Source organism: Scyliorhinus torazame, chromosome 9, assembly GCF_047496885.1.
Source record: "Scyliorhinus torazame isolate Kashiwa2021f chromosome 9, sScyTor2.1, whole genome shotgun sequence".
Taxonomy (NCBI): Eukaryota; Metazoa; Chordata; class Chondrichthyes; order Carcharhiniformes; family Scyliorhinidae; genus Scyliorhinus; species Scyliorhinus torazame.
The window spans coordinates 258,568,296-258,586,947 of NC_092715.1; the positions used below are offsets into that span (position 1 = coordinate 258,568,296).

General features: G+C 48.7%; 1 protein-coding gene across 1 annotated transcript; it reads left to right on the plus strand.

Moving 5' to 3' along the window:
* The first annotated feature begins 7,380 nt into the window (after window positions 1-7,380).
* On the plus strand, window positions 7,381-14,241 carry LOC140430097 (solute carrier family 46 member 2-like). Its single transcript, XM_072517618.1, has 4 exons — window positions 7,381-8,602; window positions 10,837-10,920; window positions 11,601-11,757; window positions 13,623-14,241. Exons 1-4 carry the CDS (start codon window positions 7,477-7,479, stop codon window positions 13,669-13,671), a joined length of 1,416 nt encoding a protein of 471 aa, XP_072373719.1. The 5' UTR covers window positions 7,381-7,476; the 3' UTR covers window positions 13,672-14,241.
* The last annotated feature ends 4,411 nt before the right edge of the window (window positions 14,242-18,652 follow it).

Here is an 18,652-nt window from a genome sequence, read left to right on the forward strand (position 1 = left end):
TACTCAGGAGAGGAGAGACTTTGAGTTGATGCAGTGCTGGCGTTCTCAGTACAAGGTTCAGATAAACAACCCCCACAGAACAGAACAATCCAGATTTAGGTAGGAGCACTAATGTCAGCCTAGCCAGCGACGCCCATATCCTGTAAATGAATGAAAGATTCTATCTGATCTTCCCCTCCCACGACCAGCGCTAACTGAAAGTAAATTGGAAAAGGTTACTTACCCTGCTCATGAGACCACCTCTATCCATTGATGAACAGAGAATTTACAGCACAGAATCAGGCCATTTGGCCCAACTTGATCTGCTGCTGTGTATGCCCCACACGAACCTCCTCTCCCTCTACTTGATCCAGAAACATATTTTCCTATTGCTTCCTCCACAGAATATGACTCTACAGAATTAGCTGTTAACATTAATTATCTCGCTCAGCTGTGAAAGAAGGATATTGTATAGTTTGTGGAAATGCATTCGCCGCTTATAGAAATTTATTGCTGCGGGTGGGAATTAGGCTCCAGGTCAGGAGATAAAGTCGGTCATATATGTTAATATGAGGACAACAGCGGCGGGTAGGGTGTGTGGTGTAATATAGAATATATATGATAGCGTGGGTGTGAATTAATGTAGGTAACAGCACAGTATTGGGCACTTAATAAAGTGAGGAGCGTACATCGGGTAAGTAAGTCGTCAGCCATAGTCTAGGAGGAGGTGCAGGTACCGCCCTCTGTTAAAGAAGGACACTTGGTTGTTTGGCTTAAAGGGTGCTACTCGCATCATTGCGTGTGCAGCGTGAGGAGGCAGGCCCCATGTCTACCTCAGCCAAAGCAGGGATTGAACCTGCGTCGTTGGTGTTATTCTGAACCACACACTAACCAGCCCTCTGTAGAGAGCAGATTATGTAATACCATTACAGTGTATAGCTCCACACAGCATTGAAAATGCCAGAAGGTTTGAGCATATATTGTAGCAAAACATGTGTCATGAGAAGTATGTATGGGGTATTTGTTATCATCATTATGATGTAAGATGCATTAAAGTGTAGTATAATGTAAAAAATGTGATTGCATAGGCAGGGCATGTGTGCTAGTGTAGGATGTATGTGATTGTTGAGGATATCTGTGATAGTGTAGGGTTTATATGACAATCGAGGATATCTGTGATAGTGTAGGGTTTATATGACAATCGAGGATATCTGTGATAGTGTAGGGTTTATATGACAATCGAGGATATCTGTGATAGTGTAGGGTTTATGTGACAATCGAGGATATCTGTGATAGTGTAGGGTTTATGTGACAATCGAGGATATCTGTGATAGTGTAGGGTTTATCTGACAATCGAGGATATCTGTGATAGCGTAGGGTTTATGTGATTGTCGAGGATATCTGTGATATTGTAGGGTATATGTGCTAGTCTAGGATATCTGTGCTAGTGTAGGGTATATGTGATAGTGTAGTGTATCTGTGATAGTGTCGAGTAAATGCAGTGAAGCAAGGTGTGCTCTAGGGTATGGCACCGACCATTAAAACAAAATCAGTCTTCAGTCAGTCAGCCGAGTCAGGTAAGTGTTCGTGATCGATTAAAATTGTCCAACATGATCAAAATGGCTCATTGACATACCTGGTGCAGCAGAATAGGGTGAATGGTTCCGACTTTTTTTTTGTTGGTAACGCCAAAGGATTGAACCTTTATTTTCTCGATCTGATGTTATGAACTTTTATTATGTAGTTATCCAAACAATGCCTAAACTTTATGGAATTATAAATATATTTTAAAGTGAATATTGGCTCAGTATTTTTGTAAGGAGAGCTCCAATGGAGTATGTATATCACTATGCAGGACTACGTTGCAATAAAACTTGGCTTTGCTTAATATTTCTCTTGTAATTATTTGGCCTTATGTGTGGAAATTCATGGTGTGGGAAAATGTTTCTTGACATTTTTTTTCATACCGGTTGCACAGTTGACGTATCGGAATTTTGACCTTTGTTGTGAACCTTTAAAAGCAAAGGAGTCCTCGGACTTCATAAATAGAGGTTATTGGATCCAAGGCCAGGGAAGCTATACTGAACAAGAACAAACAAAGAACAAAGAAAAGTACAGCACAGGAACAGGCCCTTCGGCCCTCCAAGCCTGTGCCGACCATGCTGCCCGTCTAAACTAAAATCTTCTGCACTTCTGGGGTCCATATCCCTCTATTCCCATCCTATTCATGTATTTGTCCAGATGCCCCTTAAATGTCACTATCGTCCCTGCTTCCACCACCTCCTCTGGCAGTGAGTTCCAGGCACCCACTACCCTCTACGTACAAAAACTTGCCTCGTACATCTCCTCTAAACCTTGCCCCTCACACCTTAAACCTATGCCCCCTAGTAATTGACCCCTCTACCCTGGGAAAAAGCCTCTGATTATCCACTCTGTCTATGCCCCTCATCATTTTGTAGACCTCTACCAGGTCGCCCCTCCATCTCCGTCGTTCCAGTGAGAACAAACCGAGTTTATTCAACCTCTCCTCATAGCTAATGCCCTCCATACCAGGCAACATCCTGGGGTAAATCTCTTCTGCACCCTCTCGAAAGCCTCCACATCCTTCTGGTAGTGTGGCGACCAGAATTGAACACTATACTCCAAGTGTGGCCTAACTAAGGTTCTATACAGCTGCAACATGACTTGCCAATTTTTATACTCGATGCCCGGCCAATGAAGGCAAGCATGCCGTATGCCTTCTTGACTACCTTCTCCACCTGTGTTGCCTCTTTCAGTAACCTGTGGACCTGTACACCTAGATCTCTCTGACTGTCAATACTCTTAAGGGTTCTACCATTCACTGTATATTCCCTGCCTGCATTAGACCTTCCAAGATGCATTACCTCACATTTGCCCGGATTAAACTCCATCTGCCATCTCTCCGCCCAAGTCTCCAAATGATCTAAATCCTGCTGTATCCTCTGACAGTCCTCATCGCTATCCGCAATTCCACCAACCTTTGTGTCGTCTGCAAACTTACTAATCAGACCAGTTACATTTTCCTCCAAATCATTTATATATACTACAAAGAGCAAAGGTCCCAGCACTGAACCCTGCGGAACACCACTAGTCACAGCCCTCCAATTAGAAAAGCATCCTTCCATTGCTACTCTCTGCCTTCTATGACCTAGCCAGTTCTGTATCCATCTTGCCAGCTCACCCCTGATCCCGGGTGACTTCACCTTTTGTACCAGTCTGCCATGTATAAACATGTATAACATAACATGTATAAAGTTCTGGAGAAGGCACAGTTGTCTTGGGGGCAGGGGCACAGTCATGATTCCCACACCTTTACAAGAGGTGGAATTGAAGATGAAGTTGAATCCCGATGACTGCGTTGTGGTGATGTCCTAATATCCGATCACAGGAGATCCAGGTACAGGTTACGATCATTTATGCAAGATTCAAACATGCAGGGGCTATCTCAGTGAGACCCCTGAAACAACACTCTGCCAATCATCATATGTACAAATAATTTATACACTGTTAGTCATGTACACAGAGTATTGTTTAAATTCCAATCTTGTTTACATTAAATAGATCTTTAGTTCAAGGCAGACCTTATCTATCTGTCCTCTCCTTATATTCCCAGAGGCTCAACTTAATCTGTTTTTTAAAATGTATTTACGGACGTGGGCATCGCTGGCTAGACCAGCATTGATTGCCCATGCCTAATTGCCCTTGAGAAAGTGGTGGTGAGCTGCCTTCTTGAACCGCTGCAGTCCATGTGATGTAGGTACACCCACAGTGCTGTTAGGGAGGGAACTACAGGATTGTGACCCAGTGACAGTGACGGAATGGTGAGATATTTCAAAGTTAGAATAGTGAGTGACTTGTAGGGGAACCTCTAGGTGTTCCCAGACATCTGCTGCCCTTGACCTTCTAGATGGTAGTGGTCGTGGGTTTGGCAGGTACTGCCTAAAGAATCTTGATGAGTTACCACAGTGCATCTTGTAGATGGTACACGTGGCTTCTACCGTGTGTCGGTGGTGGATGGATTGAATGTTTGTGGAAGGGGAGCAATCAAGCGGGCTACTTTGTCCTGGGTAGTGTCAAGAATCTTGAGTGTTGTTGGAGCTGCACTCATCCAGGTAAGTGGAGAGGATTCCATTGCACTCCTAATATGTGCCTTGTAGATGGTGGACAGGCTTTGGCGGGGTCAGGAGGTGAATTATTCGCCGTAGGATTCTCAGCCTTTGACCTGTCCTGGTAGCCACAGTATTAATGTGGCTGGTCCAGTTCAGTTTCTGATCAATGGTAACCCCCAGGAAGTTGATAGTGGGGGATTCAGCGATGGTAATTCCATTGAATGTCAAGAGGCAATGGATTAGATCCTTTCCTTGTTGGAGATGCCCATTGCCTGGCCTTTGTGTGGCACGAATGCAACTTGCAACTTGTCTACCCAAGCATGGATACTGTCCAGTTCTTGCTGCTTTTGGACATGGACTGCTTCATTAACTGAGGAGTCACAAATAGTACTGTAGATTGTGCAGTCATCAGTAAACATTCTCACTTCTGGCCTTATGATGGAAGGAAAGTCATTGATGGAGCAACTGAAGATGGATGAGCCGAGGACACTACCCTGAGGAACTCCTGCAGTGATATCCTGGAGCTGAGATGATTGACCTCCAACCACGACAACCATCTTCCTTTGTGCCGGGTATGACTCCAACCAGCGGGGAGTTTTTCCCCTGATTCCCATTCACTCCCATGTTGCTAGGGCACCTTGATGCCATGATTGGTCAAATGCTGCCTTGATGTCAAGGGCATCACTGTCAACTCATCTCTGGCATTCAGCTCTTTTGTCCATGTTTGAACCAAGGCTGTAATGAGGTCAGGAGCTGAGTGACTCTGGGCGGAACCCAAACTGAGCGTCCGTGATCAGGTTATTGCTGAGTAAGTGATGTTTGACCGCTGCTGTACACCACCGGTGCCGTTTCAGCTTTACTCTGAGTGTAGGGTGTGGGAAATGAACTAAGGTGTCTCCCCCCTGATCACCACCAAGCAATCCCTTTTGGAAATGTGACTCAGTGGAGTCCGGTGAGCTGGGCTCCGCAGTTTGGAATATGTGGGCACACACATGGCTTGGCCATGGTGAATGACCAGCTGGTTCGATACTGCAGAGGGGGCACTGCCTCATGGAAATAGGGCAGGAGAGAGGAGACAAATAGTAAATAAGCAACTTTTTAGCATCTGAGCACATCCCTGTGCGTCATCGGACCAGTATCATTGTGAGCCTGCGGAATATTAAGAACGTTAACACATTCGACGAGCGCACCGCAAGCTGGAGACAAAGGAAAGTGGCAGCACTTCCTGTCAGCTGGCCACGGTAACCAATGGCTACGGAGTGGCAGGGTAGCACAGTAGTTAACACTGTTGCTTCACAGCACCAGGGACCCGGGTTCAATTCCAGGCTTGGGTGACTGTGCGGAGTCTGCCGTGGCTGCGTGGGTTTCCTCCGGGTGCTCCGGCTTCCTCCCACAAGCCCAAAGATGTGCAGCTTGGGTGGATTGGTCACACTAAATTGCCCCGTTGTGTCCAAAAGTTAGGTGGAGTTGCTGGGTTACGGGGATAGGGTAGAGGTGTGGGCTTCGGTCGGGCGCTCTTTCCAAGGGCCGGTGTAGACCCGATGGGACAAACGGCCTCCTTCGGCACTGTAAATTCTATGATTCTATGATACCGCTGCTGGGCAACAGGTGCCAACGCCGAAAACAGCAACCATGACCTGAAAAAGAATCAGAATGGACTCCAGACATGAACTCTCCACAGATGCTGCCAGACCTGCTGAGCCTGTCTCGCACTTTCTGATTTTATATCAGATTTCCCGCATCCACTGTATTTCTTTACCCACAAAATCACCTGGCAACTTCAAAGGCAGAACCTTCCTCTCAAGGATAGGATTTCAAAGACAAGTGAAAACACGCCCACCTAAATGGATTGTTGCTGCGTTACTATAATCTCTCACAGCTGGAAGGATGCCAACACACACTGCACATTTCACATTTGTTTTTTACGTCTTCAAATTGGTGCAAGTAAAATTTTATCCCATAATAAGTATTGCCAGGTCTGATTGACATGCCTATTCCAACCATCATCCTTAATTTCCTTTACTGATCCTGTACCGGCTGAGGTTGTTCATGTTGCCTTCCCAACCTTAGAACATAGAACATTACAGCGCAGTACAGGCCCTTCGGCCCTCGATGTTGCGCCGACCTGTGAAACCACTCGAAAGCCCATCTACACTATTCCCTTATCGTCCATATGTCTATCCAATGACCATTTGAATGCCCTTAGTGTTGGTGAGTCCACTACTGTTGCAGGCAGGGCATTCCAGGCCCTTACTACTCTCTGAGTAAAGAACCTACCTCTGACATCTGTCTTATATCTATCTCCCCTCAATTTAAAGTTATGTCCCCTCGTGCTAGACATCACCATCCGAGGAAAAAGGCTCTCACTCTCCACCCTATCCAATCCTCTGATCATCTTGTATGCCTCAATTAAGTCACCTCTTAACCTTCTTCTCTCTAACGAAAACAGCCTCAAGTCCCTCAGCCTTTCCTCATAAGATCTTCCCTCCATGCCAGGCAACATTCTGGTAAATCTCCTCTGCACCCTTTCCAATGCTTCCACATCCTTCCTATAATGCGGTGACCAGAATTGCACGCAATACTCCAAATGCGGCCGCACCAGAGTTTTGTACAGCTGCAACATGACCTCATGGCTCCAAAACTCAATCCCTCTACCAATAAAAGCTAACACACCGTACGCCTTCTTAACAACCCTCTCAACCTGGGTGGCAACTTTCAGGGATCTATGTACATGGACACCGAGATCTCTCTGCTCACCCACACTGCCAAGAATCTTACCATTAGCCCGGTACTCAGTCTTCCTGTTATTCCTTCCAAAATGAATCACCTCACACTTTTCTGCACTAAACTCCATTTGCCACCTCTCAGCCCAGTGCTGCAGCTTATTTATGTCACTCTGTAACTTGTAACATCCTTCCGCACTGTCCACAACTCCACCGACTCATCTGCAAATTTACTCGCCCATCCTTCTACCCCCTCCTCCAGGTCATTTATAACCTTGCCCCTCGCCTGAGGTGTGGGTTAAATCACCACCAGTCAGCTCCCCCCCCCCCCCCCCCCCCACAAAAGAGGAAAGCAACCTATGGGACTATGGCAACTTTACCTTTGACCTTACTTTATATCTGATCTGGGACCTGGTTTGACGAGTCCTGTGTTTCAAAGAGTTGATTTGATCTGGGCAATCAACCAAGTGAGGCAGTAATTCAGTCGGGAAAGGGGAAGTGCAGTCCTTCCGTGTTCAAGTTAGACAGAAGGCAACTGTTTGAAACTGTCCCACAGGTACGGAGGAACCTCCTGACGTCCTCAGGCCTGGGCGTCCCCTGGGCTCTTGATTCACTGCAACGGGAGGTTGGCAGAGACAAAGAGAATGGAGATGTGTCGAAAGCTGTTCTCTCTCATCGAGATCGTGGTAGGTTTACAACAAATCGCCGGTGCTTTCTATGACACCTCCCTGTTGATGCTGGTCCAGGATCGCTCCCAATCCAACCAGACCAACTCCGCAACATCTGGAAACCGAGCCCAGCAGCATCACGACATCTCCCGGTTCTACATGATCTACTTCAACTTGTTGAGGATTTCCTCTCTGCCCCTCACCTACTACCTGTCCGACAGAGGAGATAAAGACTCCAACAGGAAGATCACCATTTGTGTTCCCCTGCTGGGGTACCTGGTGTCCAGGCCTCTGCTGCTCTTTGTCATCCTGTTTGATTGGCCCTTGGAGGTGATGTTCGCCACGGCTCTGGTGAATGGCCTCACTGGGGGTTCGAGTGCTTTCCGGGCTGGGGTCATGGCCTTTGCCTCAGACACCTCCTCAGAGGAGAAGCGATCATCCAGACTGAACAGAGTTAAGCTGGCCTATGGAGCGGCAGCGATGCTCGGGAGTATCGCATCCGGCCACCTCTTCATTTATTTCACAACCTCACATAACCTGGATGCTGGGTTGATGGTCATTAGTTTTATTTTTTACCTTTTAACCTATGTTTGTAGCATCTGGGGGCTAAAATCACCACCCAACCAAACACAAGCTGGATATCCTGGATATGGCAGGCTGTTAGATGAAGGACATCAGGAAAGTGACAGTCAAGCTGCTGATGGGGCTGAGTCAGAAAGTACAACTTGGGATGAAGATCAAAGTGAAAGGTCAAGGTTACTGAGCGATCCCCGGACTCGAGAGAAACCTCGAGGTGACGGGTCGGTGGATAAAACCACAATTGCGCTGCTCTTCGCAGCTGGGGTTTTGTATTGCTTCGGGTTGAGTGGTGCACTGGATGTGCTGCCCATATTTGTACTAAAGTACCCACTGAATTGGAATGCAGTCTGGGTCGGGTATGGCAACGCGACAGGATACGCCCTCTTCCTCACCAGCTTCCTCGGAGTTCTGTCTTTTTCCAAATGGTTGAAGGATACGTCCTTGATTGTGATGGGAATAGTGTCGTTTTCCACTGGAATGCTAATCATGGCCTTCGTGAAGAGGACATTCCTATATTTTATTGGTAAGTAACTTTATCAGCAGTGTCCTGGGTTTTTTTCTGGATTAAATCTGTGAGGGTCCGAGTCTTTTTATCCAATGTGTAATATGTGGCGCAGTGGGGTGGATGAAGTGGCATTTGGAGCTTTTACTGTTAACCACAAGGAGAAAAATGAGGGAATCTGGAAGAATGGCAGAGCGTTACAGTTTATCAGGTTTGACTAATCTCTTAATCTCAGCCGTCTAATTGCAATCTCCAACTCACATGTTGTTAAATGTGGACCATCTCCGTGTCATCTCACCAGCCAGTGGAAACAACCTGGAACTATTTCTTCATAGTCGAACAATAATCATCTTTATTAGTGTCACATCCCGTAAATGAAGTAGGCTTGTCAGAATGTCCAATTCATCTAACAATAATAATCGCTTATTGTCACAAGTAGGCTTCAATAAAGTTCCTGTGAAAAGCCCGTCTTTCGGGACTTGTGGGAGGATACCGGGGCACCCGGAGGAAACCCATGAGGGTGACCTCTATAAACCATCCTCGACCTTCCCAGTGCGATTGAGAAAAACCCCAATTCCTTGGGCGAGATTTTCCGATATTGAGGCCAAGTGTTCGCGCCATCGTGAACGCCGTCGCTTTTCACGACGGCGCGAACAGAGCCCGGGCACGACCTATTCTGGAAGACTTCCTATTCTGGCACTTCTTACGCACGCCGGCCCCAACCCAACATGGGGTCGGTGTTCAGGGGCCGGCCGCGCCAGGAAGTAGGCCCGGGGGGGGAGGGGGGAGAGGCCGGCCCGCCGATCGGTGGACCCCAATCGCGGGCCAGACCGGAGGCCCCCCCAGTGAAGGAGACCCCTCCCCCCCCCCTTCCCACAGGCTGCCCCACCCCCGCCTTCCCGCAGAGTTCCCGCCAGCAGCGACCAGGGATGAACGGCGCCGGCAGGACCGTCATTTTTTTCGCTGGCCGCTCGGCCCATCCGGGCCGGAGATTCACGTGCGGGTGTCGGGGCGGCCTGGCGCAACTCACACGGCGCCCCGGCGATTCTCCCACCCGGCGTGGGGGGGGGAGAATACCGCACCTTGTGTCTCTCCCCATTACTGTAACACGTAGGGCGGGATTCTCCACCCCCACGCCGAAGTGGCCGCGCCGTCGTGAACGCCGTCGAGGTTCACAACGGCGCGGAACGGCCCCGGTCCCGACCGATTCAGGCCCTGACAATGGGCCAGTATCGGGGCCGCGTCATCTACCCGCGCCAGGCCTTGTCGCCCAGCTAAAAGCGGCGCCGCATAGATGACGCGGTCGGCGCCGCATAACGGACGTCATCCACGCATGCGTGGTTGTCGTCCTCTCTAAGTCCGCCCCGCAAGAAGATGGCGGACGGATCTTGCGGGGCCGCGGAAGGAGGTCCTCCTTCAGAGAGGACGGCCCGACGATCGATAGGCACCGATCGCGGGCCACCCCACATCTGAGGTACGCCCCGGTGCAGGGTCCCCCCGCAGGCTGCCCCCCCAGCGTTCACACACCGCCCACGACTGCAGCGACCAGGTGTGGACGGCGCCGGGGGGAACCAGCTGTTTTGGCCTGGCCGCTCGGCCCATCCGGGCCTCAGAATAGAGGGGGTGCCGGAGAATCGCCATTTTGGGTGTCTCCGGCGATTCTCCGACCTGCAGCCCGCGAAACACGACCGGGCCGTTCCCGCCGCTTGGGAGAATCGCGGGAGGGCGTCGGACCGGCGTCCCCGGAAATTCTGGCGGCCCAGGCGATTCTCCCAACCAGCGTGGGAGTGGAGAATTGCGCCCTTAGCCTCTGTGACATCATATTAAATCCACATGTACTTCCCTCGTTTATTTTAGATTCTTCTAAATGGGGACAAATCCAGGTCTGGTCCAAGTTAAACATCCTGCCCACACCTTGCATTCTACCTATCAATAATAACTGAAGGTTCTGTTTGTCCGTTAATCACCTTCCCGACTTGCATTGACACCATTCAATTTGTACCATCTACCTATCTGCAAACTAAAGTAACCACTACTCCATTTAAAATCTTGCCACTGAAGGTACCTCTTTCCCTATTCTCGCCGCCAACATGTATTGTTAATACCTTTAATAAGTCGCTATATAAATGCAGGTCCTCGCTGTCTGCTCCTATATCGTCCGTGTATGTTTGAAAACAATATAAAAAGTGATATGAGTTCTGCAATAGGTTAAGTCACCACTTCCTCCTCAGCTTGCTATTTCTTTTATCTTGCAGCCCGGATTATGATGATTTTTGCTCTTATTCCTCTACCAACGATAAGATCTGTGATTTCTAAGCAGATAAAAGACACTTCGTACGGTTAGTATCTCAGACCCTGCTAATCTTTACAAAATATCACTTGACTGTGGTTACTTTTCATTCCCATTAATACAAGCAGAATAGAAACTTGATTTCTTGATGTGGCGTGAGACAGCTTTTGTTAATTATTCAAGTTCCTCATCTTTGGGAACCTGCAATTGTACTTACGAAGGATAGACTCGCCCTGGAGATGATTCAGCAGGCATTCATTGGATTGATTCCTGGGTTGAGGGAGATGTCTCATGATGATAAGAGATTGAGTAGAATGGACTTTTCATCTCTGGAGTTTAAAAGAACGAGAGGTGATTTCACTCAAACATTCAGGGACCTGACAGCGTACCTCCTGGGAGGCTGTTTCCGGTGGCTGGGGAACCTCGAACCAGGTCACAGTCTCAGAATAAGCGGTCGGCCATTCAGGACTGAGAAGGGGAGGAATTTCTTCACTCAAAAGAGTTGTGAAGCTTTGACATTCTCTACCCTGGAGAGCTGGGAATGAATGATAGCGTTTGGGATGAAGGGAGTTGAGGGAGGGGTAATTGTGCTGGAAGATGGAGTTGAGATAGATCGTCCGCCATGATCTTATGGAGCAAGTTGCTGTAGGCACTCCTCCTTGAGCAGAATCGAGGGACTGTGTGCCTACCCATATTCCTATATCTCATGCACTTATTTCTTATTTTAAGGGAAATGGTTCGGCTTACTTGAGATTTGCCTAACCATCTCTGGAGTCATTGCTTCAACTGTTTTCCACAGTGTTTACGGATCAACGAAAGAAATGTACCCTTCCATCTGTTTTGGGGTGTCTACTGCGATCAGTTGCCTGGCTATCATTCCCATAACGTAAGCAAAATAACATCATAGTTGACGTTCTACTGCTGTCGATGCACTGAAGTCTATAATATGTTCTATTGTGATGACATAATGAAGAAGAGGAAATTGTGGGGGTGATAATGCTAAATGAAAATGGAGGCCACAGATTTGATTTAAATTTTACACAGCAAGTTGTTGCGATCTGGAATGCAACGCCTGAAAGGGCGATGGGAACAGGTTCAATAGTAAAAGGAAATTGTTTAAATACTTAAAACAGAAAAATATAGGGAAGGCTTTTTGAATTAATTTACGGAATGTGTGCGTCGCTGGTTAGGCCAGCATTTATTGCCCATCCCGAGTTGCCCTTCAGAAGGTGGTGGTGAGCTGCCTTCTTGAAACTGTTACAGTCCCGGAGGTGTAGGTACACCCACTGTGCTGTTAGGGAGGCAGTTCCAGGTATGGACCCAGCGACAGTGAAGGAACGGCGATTTATTTCCAAGTCAGGGTGGTGAGTGACTTGGAGGGGAGCCTCCAGGTGGTGTGGCTCCCAGGTATCTGCTGCTCTTGTCCTCTGAAGAAAGATTGGGAAAACACTCTCAAAAAGCTAGTAAAGGGTCAATGGGCTGAATGGCCTCCTTTGTGCGCAATATATTTCAGTGATAAATTCTCCAATCACACCTTGCAGGGTTTAAGGCGGTTCAGGTCACAGAAACGAGGCAAGTTGCTGTGGGCACTCCTCCTTGAGTAGTTTCAGAAGAGAAAGTACAGGAGGGCACATCGGGAGCAGCACCTCCTGCATACCTGGTGATGTTGCAACACCGGTCTACTCACATGCCAAACATCGGAGGAGATGTATGGGAACACCACCGCCTGTAAGCCACACCCCATCCTGCCTTGAACCACTACATCGCCATTCCTTTTCTTCTATAAATTTAGAGTACCAATTCATTTTTTCCAATTAAGGGGCAATTTAGCGTCGCCAATTCACCTATCCAGTGGAGTTTAACTTTCTTCAGTCACCTCTACACTTTTTTTCACCAAAACATCCGCTCAACAAGCGGGGAAATGCGGCCTCGAGCGGGAGCTGCCAAATGTGTGACCACTCACTCCATGGCAGCATCCAGAGGTCCGTGGTTGCATTTTCTAAGAAAAATATAGCCTAAGCTCCAATTATGCCGGGGAGGAAGAGTGCACATAATACTTGCTGCTCACCAAATCAGAACAGTGCCAGGTCGCAGAAATCAGGAACCATCCTTCTGAAAAATGGTGGATGTTGGGGAGGGGGTCAATTGACATTTATAAGAATGAGATAAAGTTATCACGGGATGTAGAGCAAAGGTGGGTAAATAGAGTTGCAATACAGATCAACACGGTGGCACAGTGGTTAACACTGCTGCCTGACAGCGGCAGGGATCCTGGTTCAATTCCGGCCTTGGTGTCTGTGCGGAGTCTGCACGTTCTCCCCGTGTCTGCGTGGGTTTCCTCTGGGCGCTCCAAATTCCCCCCATAGTCCAAAGGTGTGCAGGTTAGGTGGGTTGGCCGTGCTAAATTGCTCCTTGGTGTCCAAAGGTTAGGTGGGTTTGCAGCGATGGGGTGGCCCTAGGTGGTGTGCTCTTTTGGAGGGTTGGTGCAGAAACGATGGGCTGAATGGCCTCCTTCTGCCTGTAGGGATTCTATGATTCTATGAACACTGATATAAATGAACGGCAGAACAATCTCAAGGGGCTTCTCCCAGCTCCGATGATTTCCATTTGCAGCACTCTTGCTATATTTAAAATCCAGCCAGTTTTAGGTTTTCGATTACACAGGAGATGTATGAATGCAGAATTGAAAATTGGAATTTCCTCTCCTCGTTGTTACCTGTAGATTAGTAACATGTTCTATTTCATTTACAGCATGGTGGAGCGCAGATTGTCCAGTCCACCCAGGTTTCCAGAAAACTGATGCTGCCCAGACTGGAGATGTGACAAAAGTAACGCTTCATGGCTCAAAACTATTGTAGCAAAAAAAGCAGTGAAATCACATCATCTCTGGAAGGGTCGGTCGCTGCGAGTGTATTCGACGGCGTGGCTGAACATTCAGCCTTGTACCCCTGTCACCCTACCTCAGAATTAATTCTCAAATGGGAATAGTGCCTTAACGTGAACAAAAATCCTGCATTTACATTACCTGAAAAAGGGAGATTATTTTGAGACTGTCTGTACGTTCGCATTATCCTTCACTTTTATGAGGACGTGTATCAGGCAAAATACACACTATGATGTGGAATATTGTCTGTTTCTACACCAGTTACTAGATGATTTTGCGTGGAATTCACACAATCAATTATTGTTAAGATACAGCGGGCTGGATCGAATTATGTTCGTTGATATTATTTACTGGATGGCACTTTTGGAATAGTCGTGTAGACGTACAAAATTGTAAAGTTGTCGCATAATCAGAATGAGGAAATGTAATGTGAAATTTTGGGAACTGGTGTAGGGAAATTGTATGGAAATCCACACATAGTCAGTTTATGTGGATGGAGATCAATAGATTTTGATCCTACGGTCAAACTGCTGAAGCCTGTTTATTTGCTGATGTAATTTTGTCGATATATCACTCAGTTTTTTGCCACCCTCCATATTTGCCACTCTACCTGACCACTGGCTCTATTAAGGGAGACCTCATGGTGACCATGAGGTCGATCACAGTAATCGCTTTAGCCCCCTTCAAAGAGGCACTGGAGGGGAGTGACAATTGGTGACCCAGGAGGCGGCTATTGGAAAAAGCAGCCACCTACCTGAGTGATTGGATCACCTCGCTTGAGACAGAAGTGGCAAGGTTGGTGGCATCTCAGAGACAGACGCCCCCCATCAGAATAGTCACCTGGAACGTCAGGGGACTTAACGGCATGATGAAAAAATCCAGAGTATTCGCCCATCTGTAAAGCCTGAGGGCCGACATAGTCTTCCTCCAAGAGGGGGCGGGGGGCGGAGGGCGGAGGGCGGGGGGGGAAGAGGACACTTCAACTGCTTACAGGACCCATGGATGGACAAATCCAGCCCCAAATTGGGGGAAACAATCAGCGATGGCGGGGAACTTTTATGGAGCAGCTAGGGCAGGGTGTAAGGGGGCTGGACCCATGGAGGTTCACACACCCAAAGGAGAAGGAGTTCTCCTTCTCCCAAATCCATCCCTGCAAGTATATTCCCACATTGACTTCTTCGTAGTGGGGAAATCAGTGCTTCCAGGTGTGGTAGGAAGGGAATGCTCCTCAATAGTAATCTCTGACCATGCTCCGCACAACGTGAATGTGAGGTTGGAGATGGGCTGAGCCCAGCCTCCCACCCGCCCCCCCATGGGGCTGGACCTTCCCCTCCTTGCCAACAAGGTGTTCTGCAACAGAATATCATAAGCCATCGACGTATATGAACACTGCAACCAGAATGGGGAGGTCTTACCCTCCACATTCCGGGAGGCACTGAAGGCGGTGATAAGAGGGAAATAACTTACCGGGCACTTACTGACGGGAAGGAGAGAGCAGCTGGGCAACGGCGGATCGACTTCATATTGGATGTGGATCGGTGATACTCCACAATCCCAACATGGAACTACTGGTGGAAAGGAAAAAGCTACAAATGGAATTTGATCTGCTCTCCACCGGGAATGCAGTGAACCAACTCCGCCAGACACGGGGGACTTTTTATGAGCGTGAGGACAAGGCCAGTCAGCTACTGGCTCACTAGTTGAGAAAGCAGGCAGCCATGAGGGAGATAGCATAGGTGAAGGACAGGAACGGTAAGCTTGTCACGGATAAGACCGACGAGGCCTTAGCGACTTACTACCGAGAGCAGTACACCTCCGAGCCCCCAGACGAGGTCTCAAAGATGAGACAGTTTCTCGACGGGCTGGGTACACCAGCTATGGGACAAGAAAAGAAACCGGGTCTGGAAGCACGATTAGAGCTGGGGGAAGTCATGGAGAGTATCAACTCCATCCAGTTGGGGAAGGCATCGGGTCCAGACGGATTCCCGGTGGACTTCGCGAAGAAATTTTCAGCAGCGCTGGCCCCACACCTGCAGGAGATGTTCAATGACTCGCTGTCAAGAGGGGTCCTGCCACCCATCCTGGCACAGGCCTCGATATCGCTAATCCCCCAAAAAAGACAAAGACCCAACGGAGTGCATGTCATGGAGACACAACTCACTCCTAAACATCCACATCCAATACGGAGTCGATGCCAACGTTCTGGCAAAGGCCTTGGCGAGGCAACTGGAGGGTTGGGTGCAGTAGTAGCAGGAGATCAGACGGGTTTTGTCAAGGGCAGACAATTAACTGCGACCATCAGACTCCTGCTAATCGTGATTATAACCCCATATAGGGAGGGGACATCAGAAGTGATCACCCCCCCTGGACGCAGTGAAACCTTCAACAGAATTGAATGGACGTACCTCATGGAGGTACGGGAAAGGTTTGGGTTTGGGCCAGGGTTCACCTTGTGGGTGCAGCTACTGTACAGCGCTTCCAGGGCGAGCGACCGGACAAACACCACCAGCTCTGAATCCCTCCGGCTGCACAGAGGCACGAGGCAGGAATGCCCCTTAACCCCGCTGTTATTTGCCTGGCAAGTGAGCCACTGGCCATCGTTCTCAGATCAGCGAAGGGGTGGAGAGACATGCATAGGGGAAACAGAAAGCACAGAGTTCCACTCCATAAGGATGACCTGCTCCTCTGCATCTCGATACCCAAGTCAGCATGGGAGGAATAATGGAACTCCGAAGGAAGTTCGGAGCCTTCTCAGGTTACAAACTCAATCTAACCAAGAGCGAAATATTCCCAGTGAGCCCACGGGGTGGGAATCAGAGCAGGGAAACTTGCCCTGGCGGGGAGTGTGCTGACGATCAAGATATTTTAATTTAAAAAAAATTTAGAGTACCCAATTCATTTTTTCCAATTAAGGGGCAATTTAGCGTGGTCAATCCAACTAGCCTGCACATCTTTGGGTTGTGGAGATGAAACCCACACAGAGACGGGTAGAATGTGCAAACTCCACATGGACAGTGATCCAGGGCCGGGATTGAACCCGGCGCCGTGGGGCCTCAGTGCTAACCACTGCGCCACCGTGCCACCCTGCAGATGATCAAGATGAACGTCCTGCCCAGGTTCCTTTTCCTGTTCAGAATCCTCCCGATCTTCATCCCCAAGGCCTTCTTCACCAAAGTAGACAAGTCAATCGGGGGATTTGTGTGTATGGGATTGGGGGGGGGGGGGGGGAGGGGGGGGGGGGGGAGTCCTACAGAGAAGAAGGAACACTGGCCTTCCCGAACCTCCTATTCTACCACTGGGCAACCATGGCGGGGAGCACGGGGATGAGTTAAGGAACTGGGAGCGGAACGGGTAAGAACGGAGGAGAGCTCCTGTACGGGGACGTCCCTCCGGGCGCTGACCACGGCCCCACTCCCATTCCCACCAGCCAGGTACCCAAGAAATCCAGTGGGGGTGACCACGCTGAGAACATGGAACCAAGTGAGGCACCACTTGGACTGGTAATAATGTCCGCCATGGCCACCATCTGCAATACCGTGGTCATGCTGATTCTGGTTATAAGGCTGTTTGTTGTCTCAGCCATGCCTGCTGCAGTGGCTGTATAAGCAATGTGTAGCGTGTGGAAAATGGCCCAAAGGTGTCTCACTCCTGATCACTATCAAGTTCCACCTATTGGAATTGTAGATGGGAGGAGGTCAGGCGAGCTGGGCTGTCCTTCTTTGTCGCTCATGTGGACACTCACTGACACGGCTTGGCCATGAATCATGGCCACCTGGTTAGCTACTCTCATTTGGTGGCCCATGAAAATAGAACAACTTTTCACAATGTACATTAATGATCTGGAGGAAGGGACTGAAGGCACTGTTGCTAAGTTTGCAGATGATGCAGAGATCTGTTGAGGGACAGGTAATATTGAGGAAGCAGGGGAGCTGCAGAAGGACTTGGACAGACTAGGGGAGTGGGCAATGAAGTGGCAGATGGAATACAATGTGGAAAATTGTGAAGTTATGCACTTTGGAAGGAGAAATGGAGGCATAAGCTATTTTCTAAATGGTGACATGCTCAGGAAATCAGAAGCACAAAGGGACTTTGGAGTCCTTGTTCAAGATTCTCTTCAGGTTAACGTGCAGGTTCAGTCGGCAGTTAGGAAGGCAAATGCAATGTTAGCATTCATGTTGAGAGGGCTGGAATACAAGAGCAGGGATGTACTTCCGAGGCTGTATAAGGCTCTGGTCAGACCCCATTTGGAGTATTGTGAGAAGTTTTGGGCCCCGTATCTAAGGAAGGATGTGCTGGGCCTTGGAAAGGATCCAGAGGAGGTTCACAAGAATGATCCCTGGAATGAACAGCTTGTCGTATGAGGAACAGTTGAGGACTCTGGGTCTGTACTCGTTGGGGTTTAGAAGGATGAGGGGGAATTTTATTGAAACTTACAGGATACTGCGAAGCCTGGATAGAGTGGATGTGGAGAGGATGTTTCCCCTTGTGGTAAAAACTAGAAGCAGAGGACACCATCTCAGACTAAAGGGATGATCCTTAAAACAGAGATGAGAAGGAATTTCTTCAGCCAGAGGGTGGTGAATCTGTGGAACTCTATGCCGCAGAAGGCTGTGGAGGCCAAATCACTGAGTGTCTTTAAGACAGCGATAGATAGGTTCTTGATCAATAAGGGGATCAGAGGGTGATGGGGCGAAGGCAGGAGAATGGGGATGAGAAAAATATCAGTCATGATTGAATGGCGGAGCAGACTCGATGGGCCGAGTGGCCTAATTCTGTTCCTATGTCTTATAGAATTATAGAATCTACAATGCAGAAGGAGGCCATTCGGCCCATCGAGTCTGCACTGGCCTTTGGAAAGAGCACCCCACTTAAGCCCACACTTCCACCCGATCCCTGT

Coding starts and splice junctions, on each gene's coding strand:
- LOC140430097 (XM_072517618.1), top strand. CDS start 7,477: ATGGAGATGTGTCGAAAGCTGTTCTCTCTCATCGAGATCGTGGTAGGT. Junction 8,603..10,836: donor GACATTCCTATATTTTATTG/GTAAGTAACTTT, acceptor TTTATCTTGCAG/CCCGGATTATGATGATTTTT. Junction 10,921..11,600: donor GATAAAAGACACTTCGTACG/GTTAGTATCTCA, acceptor TCTTATTTTAAG/GGAAATGGTTCGGCTTACTT.